Here is a 27,306-nt window from a genome sequence, read left to right on the forward strand (position 1 = left end):
AAAAAAAAAAAAAAAAAAAAAAAAAAGAGGTTCATTGGACTTACAGTTCCACGTGTCTGGGGTTGGGGGGCCTCAAAATCATGGCAGAAGGCAAGGAGGAGCAAGTCATGTCTTACATGGATGGTGGCTGGCAAAGAAAGAGAGTTTGTGCAGAGAAACTCCCATTTTTAAGACCATCAAATCTCGTGAGACTCATTCACTGTCACAAGAACAGCATGGAAAAGACCCGCCCCCTCCCATGATTCAGTCATTTCCTACCAGGCCCTTCCCACAACACCTGGGGATTATGAAAGCTACAAGATGAGATTTGGGTGGGGACACAGAACCAAGCCATATCAATAGCCAAGTCCAAATAACCACACACAGTCGTTTCCTAATGTAAAATAAAAAAAAGTGGTGTCCTGAAAACAATGACTGGTTCCACTTGTGGTTCATGCAGTTCAAATAACTACACAAGCTTTTCCTCTAAATGACAGCCATGATACTTCAGTTTGTAGCAGATACACTTTATGCAAACTTCCCAGTTTGTCAGATAATATCAAAAAGAAGTGTAAGTAGGGGTTAAGATTTAATAAAATCAGTAATTTTTTTTTCAATGTGAATATTCTCAAGTGAAACTTTTTTTACTGTGATGTGGTGAAATATAGATTAGTGCTACTCCTTTGATTCATGCTAAGGTTTCAGCAGTTTTATCCACCATTGCTTTTGCACTATCAGTGCCAATATCCACTCAGTGAAAGAGGTCAAATAACATTTAAATGACACTTTGATATTTATTATGAAAATAGTTTTGACTTCACCAATGGATACCTTAAAAAGGGTCTTGATGACCCCAGGATCCACGGACTATACTTCGAGAACTGCTTCCTAAACATCCAAGATACGTTGCCCTTGCCTACTCTACTTTCTTAACTCCACCCCTTATTAATTCTTACCTTTGTTTTTTTAGTTCCTTAACTGGTCTCACAATCTTCAGTCTTTTTCTCTTCCGTAAAGGTTTCTAGATTACAAATCTGATTTTGTTGATACCCTATTAAAGTCTTTCCACATGCTCCAGCACAATTGGATAAAATCCAGATTTCTTCATAGAACATAAAAGTCCTTTTATTGTCATACCTACCTTAGTAACCTCTGTTCCTGTCAGTACTTCCTAGTCTTTAAGCCAAGCTGAATTTACTGGTAATTCCCTGAACACATCATGGTTTCTACATGATTTCTGCATGCTATTCTTCCTACCTGTAATACTCTTTTACTTCCCACCTATCCCTCTAATTGTACGTCATTTTTAAATCACCTCATGTCACTACCTACAAAATTCTACATTAGAATTTGTTGTCGTACTTATATTGTATTATTGTATTATAGTCATTTTGCTTATATGTCATTTTTTCCTGTTAGATTGTGAGCTGTTTGAGGTCAGGAATTGTGTCTTCCTTTGTATTCCCAGTACTTATCAAGGATGAGGCATATAGTAATCATTTAGTAAATGTTTGAGTGTTTGAATGAACTCCATAAAAATTGCAAATACAAATTAATTCCATGGTATTTCATTTTCTTTTCCTTCTAATATAGTTCTTAGAGTTGCTAATGAGTAATAAAAAAGGCCATAGATGAGAAGAAAAAGAAAAAAGTATATATATGTGTATGTGTGTGTATATATATGTGAAGTGTATACAGTGTGTATATATATTATATATAACATGTAATATATATGTCTCAGCCACTTTATTGGATGAAGCAATGGATCTTTATTTCCATAATTTTTACTATAAGATTCAGAGTAACATTCGATTTATATATGTTTTTGGAAAGTTGTAATGAATTATATTTTTAAAAATTAACCTTCTTAATTTATTATAACTCAGTCTCTAATCAATTTAGCTGTTTTTTCCTAATTTAGAATTCTTAATGTGGAGGCAGAAATGCCACGATATTTCAATTTTTTATTAATATTCTAAAACTACTATCTGGGAATATTAGGGTCATTAAAATTGTTTTTTAAATGTGTTCTACACATTGTTTTATAATAAAACTTGGTTGATTGTATTTTGTTTTTGAGTTTAGTACAGTAAAATAAAATCTTGTTAAAGGGACTTCCATCAGAAGGGTACCTAACTAGAAATCCCACGTAACAGGATCCAGTTATATATAGCATTTGTCAGCTAAAAGAACCTCATTCAAAAGAAAACATGTTTTTCTAAGATTTTATAATGTATAAAACTTTAAAAGTTAAAGTAGGCCTGGTGCAGCCTATAATCACACCTGTAGTCCAGTGCTTTGGGAGGCTGAGGCAGGAGGATCACTTGAGGCCAGGAGTTTGAGACTAGCCTGAGCAACATGGTGAGATCTCTGTCTCGGCAAAAAAAAATTGTTTTTAAATTAGCTGGGTATGTGGCACACGCCTATAGTTCCAGTTTCTCAGAAGGCTGAGATGGAGAAGCTCTTGAGCCTGGGAGGTCAAGGCTATAGTGAGCTGTGATTGTGTCACTGCACCCCAGGCTGGGCAACAGAGCGAAACCTTGTCTCTAAAAAAAATAATAAAAGTGAAATTGAAAATGTAAATTTTTTTATATCTAAAAAATTTTATTGCCCACCATTTGTTCTGCATAATGCATTGTAAATATATATATTTAAATAAATCCAAATCACTTAAAAGCAAATTTTCTAGATTATGCTTTTCTGCTTATTGACCATTTCATTGTTCATTAGCATAATATTTAAAAGTGAATCATTTGGGGCCTCACTAATTTCGAGTTTACAATGACTGAGTCACTGGACTGAAACCTAGCTTTTTATAGCCCCTTGCCTAGCTGTTGCCTAGTAAACTAAAATAATATGTTTACAAAATTACAAGGAAAAGTAAAACTTCTAGTGACCTTTAAGTATTTAGATTGTTGCCGTATTATAGATTTGTTGATTATAAGTCATGCCTTTAATGCATATTTGTTGATTAAAAACCAATAGTAGTTGCAGTTTCTTCAATAAGATTCTGAATTAATAAGGTATGTATATATACTGTAGTCAGATTTATGCTTTTTTCCTTTGGCCAAATATAGCATATTGGGATTATGCTTGGAATTATTTTATCTATTTTGTCCCCGTTGCCTTAATTTTTAAAAATTGGTAATGTTCTCTGATCTCTGTGTCAATGTTGTGCATAATTAGAATGCCATGGTGTACCAGTGAGAAACAGTAAAATAGTTTAATTCCATTGACTAATGGAAATTGATCGTAAAATGTTAAAAATGGTTACCTAAACTCGGAAATGGGTATATGTAGTTAGTAGATTTATAGAAATAATAGCAAGTCGCATATTTAATTTGATAAATTTTATTTGAAAATAGTTCCCTTTTGTACTTTTATGTTTTTATAAGGAAAAATACATTCAAAATTGAAAACCAAAGGATAATAGTGATTTTGCTCATAAATCTACTTTTCAGCATTCATTTACTACAAACATTGTCATCTGTTAGTTCTTTTATTTCATAATTTAAAAATTCTTCATTTTTTTATCTAATTTAACATTTTCATATTTTTAAAGGTCCCCAGGTGCATCCAATTTTTCAACTTTACCAAAGATCTCTCCTTCATCTCTATCAAATAATTATAACAACATGAACAACAGAAAGTAAGCACTGAATCTTAAAAACTCTTTGTTTAATTGATCACCCTATTATGGTTGCAAAAATCTCTTGTATCTAAATTTTAGGATAAAAGTCTTAATGCATTAAAATTGATTTTCTTTTAAATTACTGGTTAGTTCTTCCAGGAGTAACTTAACAAAAAAGAAAGCAATTAAATTACTTCTTGATTTAATACACACATTGAAAGAAATAAAACAAAGAATTTTATATACTAAATACTAATCATTAAAATATATTTAGAAGTTTGTTAGAACACAATTTTTTAGGAAGAATTTAAATTCAGATGTCATTTTAGAACTGGATATGTAATCACATATAGTAAAGTATTTTTAAAAAGTGTCTATCAGTGATTCTCAAGTGGAAAGCACACATAAATTTTTGTTTATGAAAAAGGCAACCATTTTTTCTTGAGAAGTTCAGAAAAACAATTGCCTTACCCCTTGCCAAATAAAATTTAGAGTCATGGAATTTATAAAAATTTTGTTGAAGTGTGTGTTATATTGCACTAAGAAAAACGATGAAAGTCAAGGTTACGTGAGCTTCACTCTGAGTGTATTATCTTGTATTGACTCTGAGTGTATTACCTTGAACATTGATTTTTTTTGTTGAAAAAGGTCGAAAGAAAACCTTTATTATTTGTAATTAGCCCAAATTATGGGAAGAATATTGATCTAGAGATGATTATCCTCCTTTTATTTATTTATTTATTTTTGGTATGTATAGTGCTGTTTATGGATTAGAGTGAAATTATTTAGGTATTTGCACTAAAATATTAGTATTAGATATTTATCTAATATTTATACAAATTATATGTTAGTATATACTTATACTAATTGTAAAATATTAGTATTTAGATATTTTTGCAGTTTCTAAATGGCATCTGATTATCTCAGTGAGTAAATTCTAAAAGACTAAAGCTATTTGTGATATAATCTTTAAAATTAAAACACCAATAATTACATTTATATGTTTACTTAATTTTCCCTCAAAATTTATCTTTTGGGGGAGGATGACAAAAATGATTCTAACATACATCTGGATTATAAGTAGATGACAGAACTAAAATAATTTTGGAAAAGAATAATAAGGATTAGTCTTAAACTAAATATCACAATGTATTACAAAGATAACAGAAATTCAAACAACATAGTACTGACCCAAAAATACACCTCCATATCAAGGGAATCTAGCTCAGAAACAAGTCTTTCTATAAAAAGAATTTAATGTGATCAGGAGGCATTGTAGACTAATAGGAATGGGCAGATTATCCAGGAAATATTGTTGAGAAAATTGGCTCACGTCTGAGAATTTCTCTCTGAAATTTTAAATCCAAGCATATTAAAAAAGGACAAATAAATGGAAAAAAGTACTTGTTATAAATGATAAAGGATTTATATTCTAAATATATCAAGCTCATAAAAATTAGAAATTTTCTAAGATAGTCTTAGAAACATTGGGCAGTAAAAGTAAAGGAATTAAATAAGAAATAAAGTTTTTTTTTGAGGTAGGGTCTCACTCTGTTACCCAGGTTAAAGTGCAGTGTCACAGTCACAGCTCCCTGCACCCTTAACCTCCCAGGCTCAAGTGATCCTCCCACCTTAGCCTCTTGAGTAGCTTGGATTACGGCACATGCCACTACTCCCCACTAATTTTTTTATTTTTATTTTCATAGAGACAGTTCCACTATGTTGCCCATGCTGGTTTCGAACTGCTGGGCTCAAGAAATCCTCCTGCCTGAGCCTCCCAAGTGCTGAGATTGCAGGCATGATCCACCTCACCCAGCCGGGATAAATATTTTAAATTTTCACATTCACTACTGATTAGAGATATGTAAATTAAAACCATGAAAAACCCCATTTGCTTTCCCTTACCTCAGTCACATTGGGAAAAATTAAACAATGACATGTATTTTTATAATGATTCTGAGTGCTTGGAGTATTAGAATAATTTTTTCTCGCAAAACAGTTTACCAGTATGAATCAATAACATTTGAAACGTTCACATTCTTATTTCACTAATTCGTAAAAAGATATGTACACTATATGTAATAATATTACATCATAGTGTAATACTAAAATACTGAAGACATTGAATATTCAGAATTACACTGCAGTGTCTTCTCTTCTATTTAAAAATGTATGTGCACAGGCCAAAAGAAAAGAGTGAAAATAACGCCTCGTAATTTGGTTTGTATTTCGTAAATGAGAGCTTTAAGTAAACTTCATGCTAGATAAAATATTACTTATGATTTACTCATTGCAGATGGCTCTCATATTTACTATAAAAGAATTTATTTACAGGTAGTTACAGTCATTCTTTGGAGATATTTTTAACATTGTATATAGACTATATTGAATGTAAACTGTATTTTGACCAGTATTACCATATTGGTATGTGTGGTCTGGTATGTTTCTGGTTTTGTTCTGTTTGCATAAGCTAATCTAAAAACCTCTGACTGCAGAAACTATTGAGAGAAATTAGAGTCTTAAGTTTCAATGATTCTATCATATGACTACATTATATTTTTAGCTATTTATATTTTTTTAATTCAAACACTGAAATAGCCCTGTCATATTATGGAGTTTTAGTAGCAAATGGTCACTGAGGTACCATGAAGCTGTGACCATTTTGAGCTTGAAAGTACATTTTTATGTATGGATTTTCTTTCTTAGTAAGGAACAGAACTTATGCATTTATAAAATGGAAAGTTTTGTTTTTTAACCTTAAAAAACTTGAATTCCATATTTAAACAACTGTTTTACATACAATTTACTTCTTGAATTTCTTCAGCTTGTGGAAAGACTTCAGAAATAGCATAGTTTCTTTAAAAGTAGGTGAAATAGTAATGACCTTTTTGCATTTGTTTTTGAAACCTCATGTATGTGGAAATAGTCTACAAATATAAATAATAAAGTAGTTGTCCACAAACTTATATGAAATTTATTTATAAATTCAAGATTTAACCCTACACTGGTACGTTTCTAAGATATAAAATTTTCATTTCCAGAAATAAGAATATTGTTATAAAATAATTCCAAGTAATAAAGTATACTTGGAATTATTTCATTTAAGTTTAATAAGTTTTTATTAAAACTTGTGTTAAGAAAAATCCATTACTATAATATAGTTTGTTTACTTTGTGTCATAATGTTACCTGTTAGTCCCATGTGTATTTGGTTTTGCCTCAGTTATAATTTAAGTACATTTTTAAGTATCTGTCAGCTTGTCTTTCTGGTAATAGTTCTATAACCTGTATTTTTCTGCCCTGCTTTCTTTGCTTTGATATATTACTAACACTGCCTTTAAAAAAAATATTGTTAATGTGTTTATTGTCTTAATTTGTCATTCCAAATGCAGAGCACATTTCTGTTTTTCTGTTAATTTATTTATATCTTTTTTATTTGAAATGAAAATTATTCCCTGTATGAGATTGAGCCATGAACAGGAACTGTGAATTTTGGAAACTACCAGAGCTAACCATCTGGCTCTTGATAAATTTGTTAGCTAAAAGCATCATTTCATTAACTGCACAATGGGCATAATTATAGTTATGAGGATTAAATTAAATATTTATAAACTCAGGTGTCAGTACTAGCTTAAAAGTCAATCTGAAATTTTTTATAGAAAGGTAAGGTTCAATTTTACAAAAGAAGTGTATTTTTAGTGTGTTTTTATTAAAGAAGGATGGATATAATACAGAATTAACCTAATATAGTATTAAAATTCCCATTACTATTACTGTAAATTTATTTTTGCAAAGTAGCATAGCCTTAAAAGATGATGACTAGCTTAAGATCTTTAGGAAGTAATTACTAGACATAGTTATGAAAGATACTAGGGCCCAGATTTTCATAAATTTTTTGAATTACATAAACTGCTAGTTTTGATATTTTCCATGACAAACCTTAATATTTCATTTAAAGCACACATAACGTGTGAATTATAAGTAACCAATCAAGATAATATTGAAGTGTCTTAAATTCATTGATTTTCATTATCATTTTGAGCATCTAGACTATCTCAACCTTTGAGCGAAGTTGTAGATATTATTTAGGGATTTAGATTTTCTTAAAAAACAAAACCAAAAAACTGCTTTGCATATAAGTTTTTTATTCATTTCTCAGTAAATAGGAATTTCTCTCCCATCAAATTCCATCATGTTGCTGCAAAGAAGAATAGAACTTCCAGCATCTCTTTGTGTTACACGTGGGGAGAGACAAGATATCTGAATATATACTTATGGAATGAGCATGTAAATGTGCTTTTAGTCTTTTCATGTGTGTGTGTATAGGCGTGAGCATGCATTTGGGCATACTTTCCTGTGTGCCCTAGCTGCTTAAATTTTACTATAATTTCACAGTCAGAAGTTTTTTCTTTTCTGTAATATGTAGAATGTGTAGAAAATACAAGCCTTGCATTTTTTAAAATAATATACAGAAGATCTTCATTTTTAGCACTACTTAACACTAATAAAAGAAAAACAGGATTTTTTTTTTGTACTCCAGCTTTTTGTTGTGTGTACCCAAAGTTAGATTCAATAATCCAATTATGAGTGAAAATACTTAAAATTGCTGATAGGCACTTTGTACTTTATTAGTTACTAGGAATATAAAATAAAAAGTGAATCATAGGCTAATGATTTGCCAAGAAAAGATGCATGAGTTATATTTTTTGTGTTTTGTTTCAGTTTAAGACAAGTAAATATCTATAAGTCTAGCAATTCTGAATTTGAATTGATCAATGTTTTATTTCTTTGACGCCTGCTGTTTTTATCTCAGGGTGGATTGTTTTTTCGGAGTCGAGGAGTTGACCTTTTTTGTTTCCAGGAGAAGGGAGTGTTTTTTTAAAAAATACAGAAACATTAGTAGGCTAACATTGTATGAGTAATTTGAGGTTGGTTTGGTTTGGTGTGTTTTACCTGTCTGGGGTGTGTGTGTGTGTGTGTGTGTGTGTGTGTGTGTGTGTGTGTGTGTGTATGTGTTTTACTAAAGACTGTTAGAACAGGTAGTAGTATAGTTCACATAAACTCTTATAATGACAAAGTGAGAGTGTAATATATGGAATAATAAAGTGAAGTACTTGAAATTATAAGAAAAAACTACTCTATAAAAGTAATACCAGGAATAAATTATAGCCAGTTGTGAATTGCTAGAGATACCGATTTACATGTTCATTTATAAAGCTGTTTTATTTATAGCGTCATTTGCTTTTAGCAAAGATCTCATTCAGGTTCTTTCTAATAAATAAAAAAAGATTGAAAGCTTGCTTTTGGATTATATCCAAAATATTCATCATACATATTCTATAAAATAACCTATTAAGAAATAAGAAAGAATCCATTCTTTTTCACAAAATTAGTTTTTATTATATGCGGAAGGAAGAAGGATCATTTAACATTTTCTTCTTTCTAAAAATTATCCTGATTTTGTAACTTTTAGAATATTATAGTTTTTAATATTAACATTTAAATTATCTTGAAGTTTTATTTATCTAATTAAATAAACTACATTAATCTGAGAAACCAGAAGAAAGAAAAGGCAAATAACACTGGGATATACTTGCTTAGAATCATTTTTGCATTCCTGTTCACCCAGGCTTTTTTCTGCATTTGAATACTAGTTTTTGCTGGTCTAGCATAGAAACTATAAATGGAATCATCAGTGCATCATAACAGTGAGGTCACAGTGGCCTTGGAACTCTCTGCTCTTACCTGTAACTTTTTAAAGCATAACTCCTACTGTTTCTACCGTTTTTACTCTATTACAATAACAGAATGCAAAAGGGTCATAAAGGAGATGATTTGTTGCTGCAGTTGGTTTTTAAAATCTGAATGTTTTAAATTTGATGGAGCAATGGGGAATGGAGCAAGCTGTAAAGCTGCTCCAGTTAATCAAAGGTAGAAAGATATAATCGTGGTTTGTATTGGTTGGTGTGGTATTTGAGAGTTATTTGTTGATTGGATAAGGAGTATCTTAACTCAGGGTGAGTTATTTTGTTTGAGGTTCAAGTCTTTAAAAGTATCTCAGTTGAGTACTTTATAAAAGAAATTTAATGATCAACTATATATCTCATAAAGAGGCCTAAAGTACTCTTTATTATAAATATGTTGTAATATAATTGGCTGCATTATGAAAATATTTTTTTCTTCCAGTGTGAAAAACTCAAATTACTGTCTCCCATCATATACTGCTTATAAGAACTATGATTATTCAGAACCTGGAAGAAACAATGAACAGCCAGGTCTCTGTGGCCTAAGTAACTTGGGAAATACGTGTTTCATGAATTCAGCTATTCAGGTAGGTCTTTGTAAACAAAGTGAAACTCATGTTTCATGGAAATCTATAATACAAGAAGATAGAGTTGGTTTTTCATGCCAGAACATGGGTATATGTTTTGAAAGTTCATTTTTCATGGAAGATGTAAGCATACATATTTGACTCATTCATTCTGCTACTGGTAGTAGAACATATGTTTCTCAATTAGGTGACATGTGATTGATTAACATAATGTACAAGATTAAATACCACTTTGCAGAAACATAATATCAAACAGAAAACTTAAGCTGTCTAAGAAGGGGGGAAAAAAAGCAAAAAAGCTTGTGCTTTCCCTCCGTTATTCAGTAGAAGTCTATTGCCCTTTTTTTTTTTTCTTTTTTTTTGTCTTAGTGGGAAGTTAAAATTTTAAAAAGGAAAATCTTGGGAACTTCTTTTTATATACATATTTTAACAGATCACTTTCCCTTAAAGGCCTTTTAATTTGGGGATATAAGAGATAACTGCCTTTCCCCTTCCCCCTACCCCTTTTTTCTTTTCTTTCTGCTCTAGTCTATATCCTCTTTCAACTTAACTTTTTAAATATTTATGTCTTTGATTGATTCTGAAGTAATGAGATATATATATATTTTAGTGTTACTGTTACTGTGTATAATAAACTTAGGGCTGGTTATTTTATTCCCCTTTTACAGATAAAATTTCTGTGTTTATAAAAGTTCAGAATAATGACAAACCATTTTTGATACTTGAATTTTAACCTTTTTTTGGTCAGTCTCTTTTGTGAATTCTGGATTTTTAGTTTTAAATCTAAACTTTTCTGTTCTCTATTCATATTTTTTTGTTGACTCTCCTATGCCCAGAATGCAGCCTCCAAAGATATAGATTAAATGCAGGATGTAGATTGATAAGGACATTATTAGACATCTTTCTCACTATCTGAGAAAAGGATGACTCTTCACCATTCAGTATTCTAAGTGAATCTTTTTATACATCGTCATTCATACAACTGTTTCCTAAATTAACCATTGCCTTTTTATATTCTTGGAAATTAGAATCTCTCATACACTATAGGCCAGGAGTTCGCATCCTTTTAGAAATTGAGTGGGGAAGGCATAATTGATTTCTGGTATTTTGCTTTAGAGTTGAACCACTTGAGAAGTGGCTTATCTGCCCAAGCAGATAGGTTAATATATAGATTAATAAACTCTTCTTTTAAATTTCTTCGGGTGAGTAATCCTGCTCATAATGTAGTGTTACTTTATTCAAAATAGGTTTTCAAGAATTCTAGCACTAGTTAGACATAGAGACAATTTAAATTTTTATCTTTATTTTTCTAGATGAAGAAGAAAACCAAAATGTATTATTGTCCTAATAGTTATTAAATAACAAAGTAAAGTACATGGGTGCCTAGCTTTCAGAGATAGGAATGGGACAGACAAATTATAATATCTGTTGGACCATCTCTGGAACATGTTTTATGTAAATTGTTGTTATACCATTACCAGAAAACCCAGTTCCCAGATCACCAAGTTATATTCATTTTTATATACCTCTTTATCCTTGAACTGCCAAAATTTCTTTGGTTCCAGAGGCTTGATATCAGCTAGAGTTTTTTTTCCTAGTATGGAAAACCAATCTTGGTGCTTTTTCATAAATATTAATAAAATATTTTAACAACATAGGGATTCGAAATTGAATCTGTCAGGAGAGCACAAGAGTTTGTGTTGATGCTAATCATTCATGGGAGGCTTGGGCCAGCATTCAGACTAAATTCCTTCTAAAGCAATACTACATCCTAGTTTTTTGTGCCTTTGATACATCTGTTTAGTGTTGTCTACATATGGTTAACTGCAATTTCTCAAAAATGGGTATTAAAATTAAATCTTTAACCAGCCAGGTTGAGCTAGATTTGGCATCATTTAACTTTCTTGCATGTTATGTTTAAGGTGTGAGAATCTTCATTTTATTCATTTTTGCTTCTATTCAAAACTATTTTATTAGAATAAATTGATAGCTCCATTGCAGACCCTCCTAATATAATTTACCATCACGTGTTCCATTTCATCTGAGACATAGCCATGAGTGTGATGGTTTATAATTTTATGGTAATAGCCATAAAATTTTTTGATGAAGATTTTAGCAGTGAGTATTTTAAGCAGTGGATATTATTTCATGACTATTGCTTAATTTAGTTAGAAACTATACTGTCTCTAAAATAAAGTTCTTCAAACAATTTGGAGAAGAGAAAAACGAGTTTTTATTTGTGCGGCTTTTAGCTTTTAGTTCACATCTGAAATTAGAAAAGCTAGGCCTTTAGTTTTATTTTCTTAAAACTTCCATGATTTTTAATTGATTAAGATGTCAGCTCTCGAGCTGAAAATTGACTGTAAGAGGGAGTACAAAATAGTGGCAGTAGCCTTTACTCCTCTATTCCACAAAAATTCATTTAACTTCATAGATCCAAAAATAAAAAGGGTATTAGATAACTAATAGAATAGATTCTATAGGTTTTGTCAGATACTATTTCTTCAATTATGCTTTTTTCAAGTTTCCTTGTAACTTCTTTGAAATTGAAGACAACTTTCATCAATTTTAGAAAATATTATCAAATATTATTTCTACTGACAATTTGAATTTTAATGTGATCTCTTAAATTAATTCAGTATCCTCCAAATTTGAGTGATCATTTCACCACATCAGGTGGTATAGTATTGACATATGTAAAAAAAAAAAAAAAAGAGTATAAAAGGTACACTTTTTAAATGTAAGAGTGGGTTATACTTAGCCCATCAGTAGCCTTGAGATAGTGAAATCTTTTGACCACCAATGATTAAAAACTAAGCAGCGCCAGTCTGAGTGTGATTTAACATTATTACTGTTGTTATTTAATTTAGTGATATTGGTACTCAAGATTGTCTGATATAATGGTATGAATGAGTATTAACCTCTTCTGGTAAATATGGTACTGCCATATAGCACAGTAAAAAATAACAATACAACAATTTGTCTGGGCGTGGTGACTCATGCCTGTAATCCCAGCACTTTGGGAGGCCGAGGCGGGTGGATCACCTGCGGTCAGAAGTTTGAGACCAGCCTGACCAACATGGCGAAAGCTCGTCTCTACTAAAAAACACAAAAATTAGCCAGGCGTGATGGTGGGCACCTGTAATCCCAGCTACTTGGGAGGCTAAGGCAGGAGAATCGCTTGAACCCGGGAGGCGGAGGTTGCAGTGAGCCAGGATCGCACCATTACACTCCAGCCTGGGTGACAAGAGTGAAACTCCATCTCAAAAAAAATAAATAAATAAATAACAATTTAAAATAATGTGAATTTTGAAACAATGCAATATAACAATTAACATAGCATTTACATTTTATTAAGTATTATAACAAATCTGGAGATGATTAAAGTATATATGAGGATATATGTAGATTATATACAAATACAACACCATTTTATATCAAGAACTTGAGCATCTATGGATTTTGGTATCCCCAAGGTGGAGAGGGGGGCTTCTGTGACCAATCCTCTGTGGATACCAAGGACAACTGTATATCCTGACCTTATGAAGATTACAGCCTAGATATTGTGATTTTCAAATGTTTTGTATTTTAGCATCAAAATCTTTTTTTTAAGTTACTGTGGAAAGTTTAATTGTTTCCCCATTATTTAAGTAGATATTGTAAAATTGCTTTGGTTGGGTGAAGTTCCCAGAACCCCATCTGCTTTCCTTTACTTTCCACAATGGCCCCAGAAGCTTTCTCATGGAATCCCAGGACTCTGAGGAATAGTTTGAAAGCCAAAGTCTGGCTTGGAAAAAAAAAAAAAAAAGAAACACGTAAAAAACTAATAATACAGGTTAAGATCACAGTTTGTGGAGCTACACCACTTGGATTAAAAACATGGCTTTCCTGCTTCTTATAATAACTGTGTTTCCCTAAGCAAGTTAATTCCACAATTCATTTTTCTCATTGTCTGACAAGAAAATAATAGTACCCTATCTTAGTAGTTTTGTAAGGGTTACGTGAGTTGGTGATTTTTAACTCGTAGCATACTGACTGGCACATCATAAATACTGAATAGGTATTATGTAGAAATTATCTCATCTTTTTTTAAAATTCAAGAAGTTAAGCAGAATGACTCTGAAAGTTTCTGTCCTCCATAACCGTTGTGCCTGTTCTTTTTTCTTGAGTCTTTTTCCATATGGACCGTAGTGGACTAAAAAGAAATAATTGAGTGTACTTTTATTTTTCATATAGTGTTATTGCAGTAGGTATTTATCATCTCTTTGATTTCTGAAGTATGTTAAATTGACTCTTCCTAGGCAAGCTGATAAGGAAAGGATATGATAACATAGAATTGTTTATGAATATTCTATTTGTAGGGCACTTGGAAATTCAGAATTCTTGAGTTGGGTTACCCCTAGCCCCTGCCTCCTGAGTAGTTATGATTATAGGCATATACCACCATGACCCATTGGTTCAAATAATATAATAAGATAGTTTTCTAGTGCCCTAAATCTGTTACTCCATCTAGAGAGTGCCCAGTTTTTAAATTTTGCATTATTAGTGATAATTTTAATTAGCATTAGTTCAGTGGATTCAAGAGCACTTCAACCCTTGTCTTTTTAATTGTCAAGGCCTACCTAGGAGGCTCATGGTTAGTTTCCTGAATGAAACACCTCTTCAGATGGATTTGAAACAGGGGAGTAATGTGGTCTTCTCCATTGGAAAGCAGCATGGCATAAGATGGTTGTTTTCAAAATCTTTACTTGGACATAATAGAGCTCGTTAAATAGATTCTAGGAAGACCTTGAAAAAAGTGACACTAATCAAAGACATTCATTATTCCTGTCATAAAATATAAAATAAGTTGGGATTTCAAGCATTTTTAAGGTCAGCTTTTTTTCCCCTATGATCTGTTGATTAGAAAAAAACAGAATTTCAAAAATTTAGAAGAATGTTGAAAGTTTAAACTTTTTTAAAGATTTAAGAGAATAAGTAATACTACACAGAAATAACACTTTTAAGAAACTAGATAGATCTTCATTACATTGTAAAACAGAGAAAAAGTTATTTCTGAAGCTGTTATTTCTGTGTTACATTACTTCAACTAGCCTGCTCTTGAGACTTTGTTTTTGCATTTATTGGAACTCAGTTTCTCAGAAGTCCAGTTTAACGCAAAACCTTCTAATTTTATTTAAATTACCAACCTTATATTTAAATGAATATAGTTTTCATTGTAAAAGGAAAAACCTCACTTCTGAGACACAAGATACTTTTTAAAAAATAGTTTAGGATCTTGTATTTGTTCTGATAAACTGAGAATGTGGCTGATGAAAAATTTAAAAATACTACTTTCTGGGTCAGGTTTTCATCCTAATCCAGGATATTAAACTCAATTATGTGAGTTCCTTTCATGTTATGTGCCAGAAATTACATAGCAAATTGTCATCAAAAATATGTTCAATCGTCTATCAAATGACAACTCAGTCAGGTCATCTATCCATTTTGATAAAAGCAAAAAAAGAAAAAGAAAAAAGAAACAACCTTGCCTGCATTAGAACCATTCGTTTTTCTCAACATAGATAACAATGTTTTTACTTTTCCCTTTGGACTAGAATACCCCTTCCTTTTTGAAAGAGAACAGAGGTGGGAAAAGAAGAACCTATGTTCTCAGACAGATTATTTTAAGAAAGAGTATATATGGGATAGTTCTATAAAAAGGTAGTGTTCACAACTAGGGGAGAAATGGCATCTCTAAAAGAATGCCTTGCACTTGTGTAACTTGGCTAATAATGATTTGTTATGAAAACATGCCTTTCCTAATCTCAGATGGGTACATGAGATTTGATTTGTCACTGTTCACATTATTCTCAGTTAATAAGCAAAGTTCCCTAAGATTAGTGCCTCTGTCTGAATTAATCTAGGTTTTTATGTGTTTTATCTGTCCCTAATTCTATAACAGGAAAATGACATGATAGAGATCTTAGAGAAATAGAGAGGTTCTTTCAAAAGAGTTGTAAATTATTACATCTAATTATAAAATACAGAATGGTTTTACACTATCCTGGCTAGGAAAGTTCAACACCAATTTAATAATATACTTATTAGATAGTATTGTAGTGACTACATCTTATAACAGAAGTTATTAATATAATTAGGCTGAAGTATCTTGTATCAATTTTTATAATTATTTCAAGGAATCTGTAATTAAAAGCAAAACATCAGATATGTCCATCTGTAATCTGTAAGGGGAACTACGGATTTATTCCCTCCCTCCAAGAAAATAAAAGGAAAGAAAAACTTATTTTAGGTTTACTTTTCTTAGTTAAAATCAAGCAGCTCATTTTTTTGATGTCAAAGTGTTTTCTAAAAGATTGCCATTTACTTCTTTACAATGATTTATAAACTATCTGGGCAGGAAGAGGGTCAGTGAGTTGGTTACTTAAACCATTGTTTGATTAATAGTAATATCTAAATGAGTTGCTAGTTCTCATATAAACACATATTAAAACATTAACAGCCCCGTATTGAACCTGCAACCTCTGTTAATAGCAGTACCCTTTGCATAATGCAGGGTTTTTTTTTTATTATTATTGTTTTTTACTTAATTTTCTCTTCACAGAAGTCTGTGAGTTAGGGCATAAGTATCTCTATTTCACCAATGAGGAAATTGAAGCAAGGAAAGTTTGATTTCCAGTCACTAAGACAAGTTATTATGAGTTAAAACTGGGTTGTTATTCAGTACATTTTGAGATAATGTATTTTTTTGAAATTATACCAATCAACCTATAAGAAATGCTTTTTTGTTGTTGTGGTAAAATATAACAGAATTTACCATTTTAACCATTTTAAGTGTATAGTGACATTAAGTATATTCACATGTACAATTGTTAAAAATGTTTTTATGTTTAGTTGAAATGATTGTCCCCCATAATACAAGATGCTCTCATTAAGTACCATTAATGTTGTGCCATTTAAAACAGTTTCCCTAGGAGGTTATATACACACTTAATTCATTTGATGTTCAGAATGTTAAAAGCTATTGAAGTACTCCTTTTGGAATTGCTTTTATTCTTCTGAGTATCACTGGTAGATATTTTTCATCCTTCAATGACAAAGTTGATTTTCGAAAGCCAGAAGTTATTCAGAGCATTATTTTCAGAATATTGTAGATTATCAAGCTAGGTAATTTTTTTCAAGTAATTCATAAGTAATGAATGACTTATGAAGTCATTTATTCAGCAAATATTTATTGAAGGTCTGTTAGGTGACTTTCACTCTCATAATCACTAATTATGCCATGATGAACAAAACAGTTATTTTCCCTGGAGTTTACAGTCTAATGAGGGAGATAAATATTAAATCAATCATGAATTGTGATAAGTATGATGAAAGAGAAAGTAGAGTGCTAACGGGAGCTTGGAGAGCACCTGATTTAAGCTGGGTGTCATATTTACCAAAAGTAACATGAGCTTTGACCAAAGAATATGTATGAATTTGGCAGGTGAAGTTAGAAGGGCCAAAAACATGTGCAAAGCCGCTAAGAAGGGCAAGTTTGAGGAACCAGAAGAGTAGTTTGTGGAATAATGCATGAAGGGGAGTGAGACAAAATGAGTTTGAAGGAGCAGGCAAAAGCCAGATCATATAGGGAGACTTTAGATTTTAATGTGTTACAAAGGCACTACAGGTTTCAGGCTACCATCTTCTTATCTGGTTTATTCCGTTTGCCTGCTAGCTGGTTTCTTTGCTTCTATCCTTATCCTCCTCAATCTGTTCTTAAAAGAACAGCCAGCAATTTGTTTCAAACCTAAGGCATTTTCTGTTACTTAGGCAATAACACCAAATGCCTTCCCATTTCACTCAATGAAAGCCAGAGTCCTTAAAACAAAGTACAAAGCCCTGTAGGATCTAGCCCCATGCTAGCTTATTTCCTATCACTTACCTCCATGCTTACCTTGTTCCATCCTCACCCTCACACATGCCAAGAGCGTGCCTGCCTTAGGGTCTCTGAACTTGCAGTTTCCTATACCTGTAATATTCTTCCTCTAAATATTTATATTCTTGCTTTCTCACTTCCATTAGGTCTCTATTATCTATCAGGTCCTTCCTCAGTCACCCTGTAAAAAATGGTGACTGTCCCACATTCCACACAGTACTCATAACCATCTGGCATGCTTTATTTCTGTTAGGGCTTTTTGCTTGTCTGTGTATCTTCCCCTACTCCCAACATAGATACCCTCTCCCCATGTCCCCACCCCCTGCTCTCTCCCTCTCTCCCTCCCAGGAGGATTTTGTTTTAGTCACTTTTGTAGCCCCATTGCCTGGAATAGTGTCTGGCATGTAGAAGGCACTCAGATTCATGAAAGGTGAAGGGAATCACAAGTGTCTCTCTAGTTTTTGGCTTATATATCATAATGATAGATGTAACCATTTAATGAAATTGCAGAGTAGTAGGAAGAAGAACATAGTAGAAGAAGTAAATTTGGGATGGGGAGGAGATTATGAGTTAATTTTAGGCATGTTCAGTTTATGATATCTGTGAAACATCAAAGCAGATAGATCATAGACAGTTGGATATTCTACTATGGAATATAGATCAGAGGCCTACGCTGGAAATAAAAGTCTGCCTGTTGTAGATGGTATTTAAAATCATGGAAATGGTTGTGTCTAAATGAGGGCATCTATGAAAAAGACGTCCAAGAACTAAGCCCTACAATACATTTGAATGGAGGAATGAGACTTCTTTTGTAATAGGAGGAAAGAAAGGGATTACGGATGCAAGCAATGTCTAGATTTTGTGATGGCTTCCATTGTCCCCAAAATACAAGACTAGATCATTACCTAAGAATGAAGGGGTAAGAAGATTGCTCAGCAGTGTTGAGGTCTCATTTGATATTGGAGATCATCAATTTAGAATGGTATAAATATATTCACTTGAAATTTTTTCCAACAATGTTCAGTTACATGGTGCATAAAACAGATGCCTAGATTCATCTAGAGTTGGAAAGAGAAATGGGCAAAGGAGTTATTAATAAAAAGCAACCAAACTTGTTTTCTTGTTTTTATTTTATTTTTTTAGTGAATGGAATTAGTTTTTTTTTTTAATTTTTCTTTTTTATTATATTATTGTACTTTAAGTTCTGGGGTACATGTGCACAACATGCAGTTTTGTTACGTAGGTATACATGTGCCAAGGTGGTTTGCTATACTCATCAACCCGTCACCTTCATGAGGTATTTCTCCTCATGCTATCACTCCCCTATCCCCCGACCCCACAACAAGCCCCGGTGTGTGATGTTCCCCTCCCTGTGTCCATGTGTTCTCATTGTTCAGCTCCCACTCATGAGTGAGAACACGCAGTGTTTTGTTTTCTGTTCCTGTGATAGTTTGCTGAGAATGATGGTTTCCAGCTTCATCCATGTCCCTGCAAAGGACATGAACTCATCCTTTTTTAAGGCTGCATAGTATTCCATGGTGTATGTGTGCCACTTTTTTTTTATGCAGTCTGTCATTGATGGACATTTGGGTTGGTTCCAAGACTTTGCTATTGTGAAAAGTGCCGCAGTAAACATATGTGTGCATGTGTCTTTTTAGTAGAATGATTTTTAATCCTTTGGGTATATACCCAGTAATGGGATTGCTGGGTCAAATAGTATTTCTAGTTCTGTATCCTTGAGGAATCGCCACACTGTCTTCCACAATGGTTGAACTAATTTACACCTCCACCAGTAGTGTAAAAGCATTCCTATTTCTCCACATTCTCTCCTGCATCTGTTGTTTCCTGACGTTTTAATGATCACCATTCTAACTGGTATGAGATGGTATCTCATTGTGATTTTGATTTGCATTTCTCTGATGACCAGTAGTGAAGAGCTTTTTTTCATATGTTTGTTGGCTGCATAAATGTCTTCTTTTGAGAAGTGTCTGTTCATATCCTTCACCCACTTTTTGATGGGGTTGTTTTTTTTCTTGTAAATTTAAGTTTCTTTGTAGATTCTGGATACTAGCCCTTTGTCAGATGGATAGATTGCAAAAATTTTCTCCCATTCTGTAGGTTGCCTGTTCACACTGATGATAGTTTCTTTTCCTGTGCAGAAGCTTTTTAGTTTAATTAGATCCCATTTGTCAGTTTTGACTTTTGTTGCCATTGCTTTTGGTGTTTTAGACATGAAGCCTTTGCCCATGCCTGTGTCCTGAATGATATTGCCTAGGTTTTCTTCTAGGATTTTTATGGTTTTAGGTCTTACTTTTAAGTCTTTAATCCGTCTTGAGTTAATTTTTTTATAAGGTATTAGGAAGGGGTCCAGTTTCTGTTTTCTGTGTATGGCTAGCCAGTTTTCCCAACAATATTTATTAAATAGGGAATCCTTTCCCCGTTGCTTGTTTGTGTCAGGTTTGTCAAAAATCAGATTGTTGTAAATGTGTGGTGCTATTTCTGATGCCTCTGTTCTGTTCCATTGGTCTGTTTTGGTACCAGTACCATGCTGTTTTGGCTACTGTAGTCTTGTAGTATAGTTTCAAGTCAGGTAACGTGATGCCTCCAGCTTTGTTCTTTTTGCTCAGGATTGTCTTGGCTATGCGGACTCTTTTCTGGTTCCATATGAAGTTTAAAGTAGTTTTTTCCAATTCTGTGAAGAAAGTCAGTGGAAGCTTGATGGGGATAGCATTGAATCTATAAATCACTTTGGGCAGTATGGCCATTTTCACGATACTGATTCTTCCTATCCATGAACGTGGAATATTTTTCCATTTGTTTGTGTACTCTCTTATTTCCCTGAGCAGTGGTTTGTAGTTCTCCTTGAAGATGTCCTTCACATCCCTTGTAAGTTGTATTCCTAGGTATTTTATTACCTTAGTAGCAATTGTGAATGGACGTTCACTCATCATTTGGCTGTTTGTCTGTTATTGGTATATAGGAATGCTTGTGATTTTTGCACATTGATTTTGTATCCTGAGACTTTGCTGAAGTTGCTTATCAGCTTAAGGAGATTTAGGGCTGAGAGGATGGGGTTTTCTAAATATACAATCATGTGATCTGTAAACAGAGACAATTTGACTTCCTCTTTTCCTATTTGAATACTCTTTATTTCTTTCTCTTGCCTGATTGCCCTGGCCAGAACTTCCAATACTATGTTGAATAGGAATGGTGAGAGAGGGCATCCTGTCTTGTGCCAGTTTTCAAAGGAATGCTTCCAGTTTTTGCCCATTCAGTATGATATTGGCTGTGGGATTGTCATAAATAACTTTTATTTTGAGATATATTCCATCAATACCTAGTTTATTGAGAGGTTTTACCATGAAGGGGTGTTGAATTTTGTCTAAGGCCTTGTCTGCATCTATTGAGATATTCATGTTTTTTTCATTGGTTCTGTTTATGTGATGGATTATTTTCATTGATTTGCATATGTTGAACCAGCCTTGCATCCCATGGATGAAGCCGATTTGATCATGGTGGATAAGCTTTTTGATGTGGTGCTGGATTTGGTTTGCTGGTATTTTCTTGAGGATTTTCGCATCGATGTTCGTCAGGGATATCGGCCTGAAATTTTCTTCTTTTGTTGTGTCTCTGCCCGGTTTTGGTATCAGGATGATGCTGGCCTCATAAAATGAGTTAGGGAGGAGTCCCTCTTTTGTATTGTTTGGAATAGTTTCAGAAGGAATGGTACCAGCTCTTCTTTGTGCCTCTGGTAGAATTTGGCTTTGAATCCATCTGGTCCTGGGTTTTTTTTTGGTCAGTAGGCTAATTAATTACTGCCTCAATTTCAGAGTTTTTTTAGTTGTTGTTGTTTTTGAGACAGAGTCTCACTCTGTCGCCCAGGCTGGAGTGCAGTGGTACGATCTCGGTTCACTGCAAGCTCCACCTCCCGGGTTCACGCCGTTCTCCTGCCTCAGCCTCCCAAGTAGCTGGAGCTACAGGCGCCCGCCACCACACCCAGCTAATTTTTTGCATTTTTTAGTAGAGATGGGGTTTCACCAGGTTAGCCAGGATGGTCTCGATCTCCTGATCTCGTAATCCGCCCACCTCGGCCTCCCAAAGTAATTTCAGACTTTTTTATGGGCCTATTCAGGGATTCAACTTTTTCCTGGTTTAGTCTTGGGAGGGTGTATGTGTCCAAGAATTTATCCATTTCTTCTAGATTTTCTAGTTTATTTGTGTAGAGGTGTTTATAGTATTCTCTGATGAGTGGTGATATCCCCTTTAGCATTTTTTATTGCGTCTATTTGATTCTTCTCTCTTTTCTTCTTTATTAATCTGGCTAGCAGTCTATTTTGTTGATCTTTTCAAAAAACTAGCTCCTGGATTCATTGATTTTTTTGAAGGGTTTTTTGTATCTCTATCTCCTTCAGTTCTGCTCTGATCTTAGTTATCTCTTGTCTTCTGCTAACTTTTGAATGTGTTTGCTGTTGCTTCTCTAGTTCTTTTAATTTTGATGTTATGGTGTCAATTTTAGATCTTTCCTGCTTTCTCTTGTGGGCATTTAGTCCTATAAATTTCCCTCTGCACACTACTTTAAATGTGTCCCAGAGATTCTGGTACGTTGTGTCTTTGTTCTCATTGGTTTCAAAGAACATCTTTATTTTTGCCTTCATTTCGTTATTTACCCAGTAGTCATTCAGGAGCAAGTTGTTCAGTTTCCATGTAGTTGTGCGGTTTTGAGTGAATTTCTTAATCCTGAGTTCTAATTTGATTGCACTGTGGTCTGAGAGACTGTTTGTTGTGATTTCCGTTCTTTTGCATTTGCTGAGGAGTGTTTTACTTCGAATTATTTGGTCAGTTTTAGAATAAGTGCAATGACGTGATGAGAAGAATGTATGTTTTGTTGATTTGGGGTGGAGAGTTCTGTAGATGTCTATTAGGTCTGCTTCATCCAGAGCTGAGTTCAAGTCCTGAATATCCTCATTAATTTTCTGTCTCGTTGATCTGTCCGATGTTGACAGTGGGGTGTTGAAAATATTCCACTATTACTGTGTGGGAGTCTAAGTCTCTTTGTAGGTCTCTAAGAACTTGCTTAATGAATCTGGGTGCTCCTGTATTGAGTGCATATATATTTAGGATAATTAGCTCTTCTTGATACGTTGATCCCCTTACCAGTATGTAATGGCCTTCTTTGTCTCTTTTGATCCTTGTTGGTTTAAAAATATATTTTATCAAATATTACACAACTCCTGCTTTTTTTTTTTTTTCCATTTGGTTGGTAAATATTCCTCCATCCCTTTATTTTGAGCCTGTGTGTGTCTTTGCACATGAGATGTGTCTTCTGAATACAGCACATTGATGGGTCTTGACTTTTTATCCAATTTGCCTGTGTCTTTTAATTGAGGCATTTAGCCCATTTACATTTAAGGTGAATATTTGTTATGTGTGAATTTGATTCTGTCATTATGATGGTAGCTGGTTATTTTGCCCATTAGTTGATGCAGTTTCTTCATAGTGTTGATGGTCTTTACAATTTGGTATGTTTTTGCAGTGGCTGGTACCAGTTGTTCCTTTCCATGTTTTTAGTAGCTAATTTATTTGGCTGACTCAACAAGCATCCATTGAGTTTCTACTATGTGCCACGCATTGTTCTAGACCTTGGTATACACAATTTTAAAAGACAGTACTTGTCCTCTAGAAGTTCATGGTTTAGTGAATGAGGAAGACATATAAATAAGATATAATATGTTATAGAATAGAAAACGTGATCAGCAAAATGTCATAGAAGCAAAGTTCTTTCTTTGAGTCATTGGGACGTGAGTGAGGCTTTATCAGGAAGGTGAAATTTGAGTCACATTTTTATTTCATTTATTAGAGCACATTACTGTCCATTATGACTTATATGTTCATTTGGTCATAAAATAGACAATTGCCAGAGATGCAAATTAAAACATAACTCATGCTAGTTTCTACATTTTTTCACCTCAGAAATTCCCATATCAGACATCTGTTTTACCACAGCAAAAACACGTTGTTGACACACTCAATAAAAAATATTGGAATCCTTTATATACCAACTGGTTTTTTTTTTCCTTTTTTTTTCTGCTACCTGATTTTTTTTATTTTATTTTTTCATATGCCAACTATTGATGCTTTTTCACACATGTGCCAGCTCTAAAAAGAGGAGTACCTAAAATATCTTGAGCAATATATAATGCTTATTCTTAACGCCTCAATTATATACCAGATTTGGTGTATATCACATAATGCTGTTTCTGTTATGTACTACATTTGATACATAATTGAGGCATTATGAATAATTTCTAGGGCTTTTCTAAATGCCATTTTCTGTACGTTGTCAGGAGAAGACTTCTAATAAGTGTTTTTAAAATGAAACAAATTTGTGACCAAAGTGTTACTTTTTTAATAAGGAAATCCTTAATATTAATAGTAGAATAAAACGTACATTTAGCTTCCTTTTATACTTACAGTAGTCTCATTGTATAACAACATACCAAAAATATGTCTCGTCATGATGATACCTGGAGCCTCTGTTACCATCTCTGAGACCTGTTCCCATCTCTGAGACCTGTTCCCTTGTTTCCTTTGTTTTATACTTATTTTTTTGTTTGATTTTTTAAGACAGAGTCTCGCTGTATCGCCAGGCTGGAGTGCAGTAGCGCGATCTCGGCTCACTGCAACCTCTGCCCCCTGGGTTCAAGCAATTCTCCTACTTTAGCCTCCCGAGTAGCTGGGACCACAGGCATGCACCACCACACCGGCTAATTTTTGTATTTTTAGTAGAGACAGGGCTTCACCATGGTGGCCAGGATGGTCTCGAGCTCTTGACCTCGTGATCCGCCCACCCCGGCCTCCCAGAGTGCTGGGATTACAGGCATGAGCCACTGCACCTGGCCTTGTTTTATACTTTTAACCTCACCTTCACTGTCTTTCTTCCTTTCAGCATATATACATAGTCAAGTCTTTTTTTCAGATGGGAAGTAGAGAAAGGGAGACCCATGACCTTGAAAAGGATGAACTGTGCTTTCCCCCTACTTTCCCATCTCCCCTTCACTAGTCCTTATCTCACCACAGCCTGTCAGCTGCTTAGCATGGTAGGTCAAAGCATGGATTTTAGAACTAGACTGCCTGTATTCAAATCCCAATTCTGCCACTTACAAGCTATATGACCTTGGATAAGAAACTTCGTAGTTTCTTCATCTGTAAAATGAAGATAAAGTGCTTGGGAAGTGCTTGGCACATGTAAACATATAAAAATATCAAATACTGTTATCATCACACCACCCTATAGAAATTGCTTTTGATTAGGTCACTCTGGACCTCCTGTTTGCTAGGTTCCTTGTACCCCCTTTACCTTTGAAAATTTGACATCCATTTATATACTAACATCCAAAATTTGTCTCATGCTCTGTCTTTGAATTTCCCTCCAATGTGTAACTGTTAAATGGATATTCCTGCCAAGTTAAACTACATGTAACTTAAACTCAAGATGCCTACTTCCACTAATCTTGATTGTTTTATTTCCTACACTTTCTTATAGGTACAACCCAGAAACCCAAGTCAAAAACCTAAGACTTACCCCAAGTCCTGTTCATTCTACTTCTTATATAGCACATATTTTGCCCTTTCCTCTCCTACTATTACATTATTTCAATTCTTAAGCATCTTTTTTGTGAACTCTCAAAATATATCTGTGTCATCTTTTATCCATCATTTGTCCTCTTCAAATGCGTTGAATACACTGCTTCCAAATTTATTGTTTTATAAAGCAAATGTGATTATTATGTGTTTAAAACCTGTGCCCTGTCACCTAAAGGATAAAATTCAAACTGGACTCTGTCTACCTCTTTAGCCAAAACTACTTTCAATTCTTAGAATTGATTGTTTCAAAACTCTTTGTATATACTGTTACTGCCTCCCTACTTGCCTTTTTCATACTTTCCCTCTTTCTTCTGTCCATTTCTCATGGACAAATACGTATTATATGGTGAGAATTGTGAAAGCAGAGGTTATCTTTGGTTCTCTTTTATATCCCCAGTGTTAGTATAGTGCCAGATAATCGTAAGCACATTAGAACAGTGTTTCTTACAATGTGTCTATGGACAAGATAATTCTGGTCAACAATAAAATAAGCACAGAAATTGTAAGTGATCAAAAATCTCTATAGCAATTTGATAGGGTAATTTTAAATCAAGTTTAATAATAAAAAGCTTGTTTTTTGTATGGTGTTTTTAATTTAGTTTTCTAGCGGTTCAAAATTAGTCCTTTCCATGTAATTATTGCAGTTTTACACTTACAATAAAGCTTCTACCTGAAGTGCCTTCTAGGTCATTGAGAAACATAGAAAATTATCTTCCATATAGATTTAGATGAAAGTGTATTTTGCTGTGGAACTAATCATTTGAAAACTGGGAATAGCACCAGGAGGTAAAAATAGCTCGAGCTGAAATACTTTGGTTTGTATATTAGCTCTGCAACTTTTCTTCTGTGTATGTGAGTAAGCAGGTTACTTATCCATTCCAAGACTTAGTTTCTTCAGCTCTAAAACAGGAGATAACGCTTACTAAATTTACTTTTCAGAGCTGTTGCAAGAATGAGTAAAATGTACATCAAGATATATTTTAATAAAAATAATGTGTTCAGTATTTAAAAATTAGTCCTTTCACACACATGGTTCGCAAATGACTGCATTAGAAAAGACTATTTACCAGAAATATTTGGAACTCCCAAAGAGCACAGTAATTTTAATAAGAATTATAGTGCATAATATATATTTATTTCTTGCAACTGAAGGGTCAGAGAACTACCTATATATGTATAATAACTCTTGGACCATATATGGTCCTGCAAATGCAGTCGATTGGATAGCACTTGAATTGATCTGGCATGTTAGTCACAGCTGGGCAGATCATATCAGCACCACCATGGAAATAGTTCCTTGAAATATTTCACAGTGAATGATAGGAAAGAAATTCTTTTAGAACATTATTGGTATACTTACAGAGACTCTTAAAGTAATGATCTCTTAATAAATATTTGTTGAATAATTATTTAAAGTTTTTTTATTACAAAAATGGCTTGATTGTTTCTCTTAAAGAATGTAACAAATCAATAAACTTAAAAAAAAATTCCGTTGTCCCTTCCTGTATGCCTTTGCAGAAGAACTAAGACTTAGATTAGTAAAATCACACAATGCTTAATATTTATTTATTCAAAATTGTTTCTTTACTGAATATTATAAAGAACCATTTTTTCATAAATCCTTTGACTATCTTGCTTGCCTAAAAAGTTAATTCTTTTAAATTTCATTGTGAGCCAGTTTTGAATTATTAATGGGGTAGGAAATAATGTAACTTAACATTAAAATTGAATTCCATTCAATTCTTCCATTTAAGCTTCCATTCCTTAAAATAAATGTAACTTACACCAACATTTCTTAATGTTA

The 27,306-nt window shown here is 33.3% G+C and overlaps 1 protein-coding gene across 5 annotated transcripts in view; it reads left to right on the plus strand.

The window, feature by feature from the left end:
- Window positions 1-27,306, plus strand: part of USP15 (ubiquitin specific peptidase 15) — a 147,956-nt gene that overhangs the window by 86,748 nt on the left and 33,902 nt on the right. For 3 of the 5 annotated variants that reach the window (XM_023225092.3, XM_023225096.2, XM_023225094.2), the window contains 2 exons: window positions 3,542-3,628; window positions 9,796-9,940. In XM_023225092.3, coding sequence (XP_023080860.1) covers window positions 3,542-3,628; window positions 9,796-9,940 — 232 coding nt within the window. Of the gene's footprint in view, window positions 1-3,541; window positions 3,629-9,795; window positions 9,941-27,306 lie in introns of those variants that run through there. The other 2 variants (XM_023225093.2, XM_023225097.2) reach the window with 1 other exon arrangement.

The sequence above is a fragment of the Piliocolobus tephrosceles genome, chromosome 10 (assembly GCF_002776525.5).
Source record: "Piliocolobus tephrosceles isolate RC106 chromosome 10, ASM277652v3, whole genome shotgun sequence".
NCBI lineage: Eukaryota > Metazoa > Chordata > Mammalia > Primates > Cercopithecidae > Piliocolobus > Piliocolobus tephrosceles.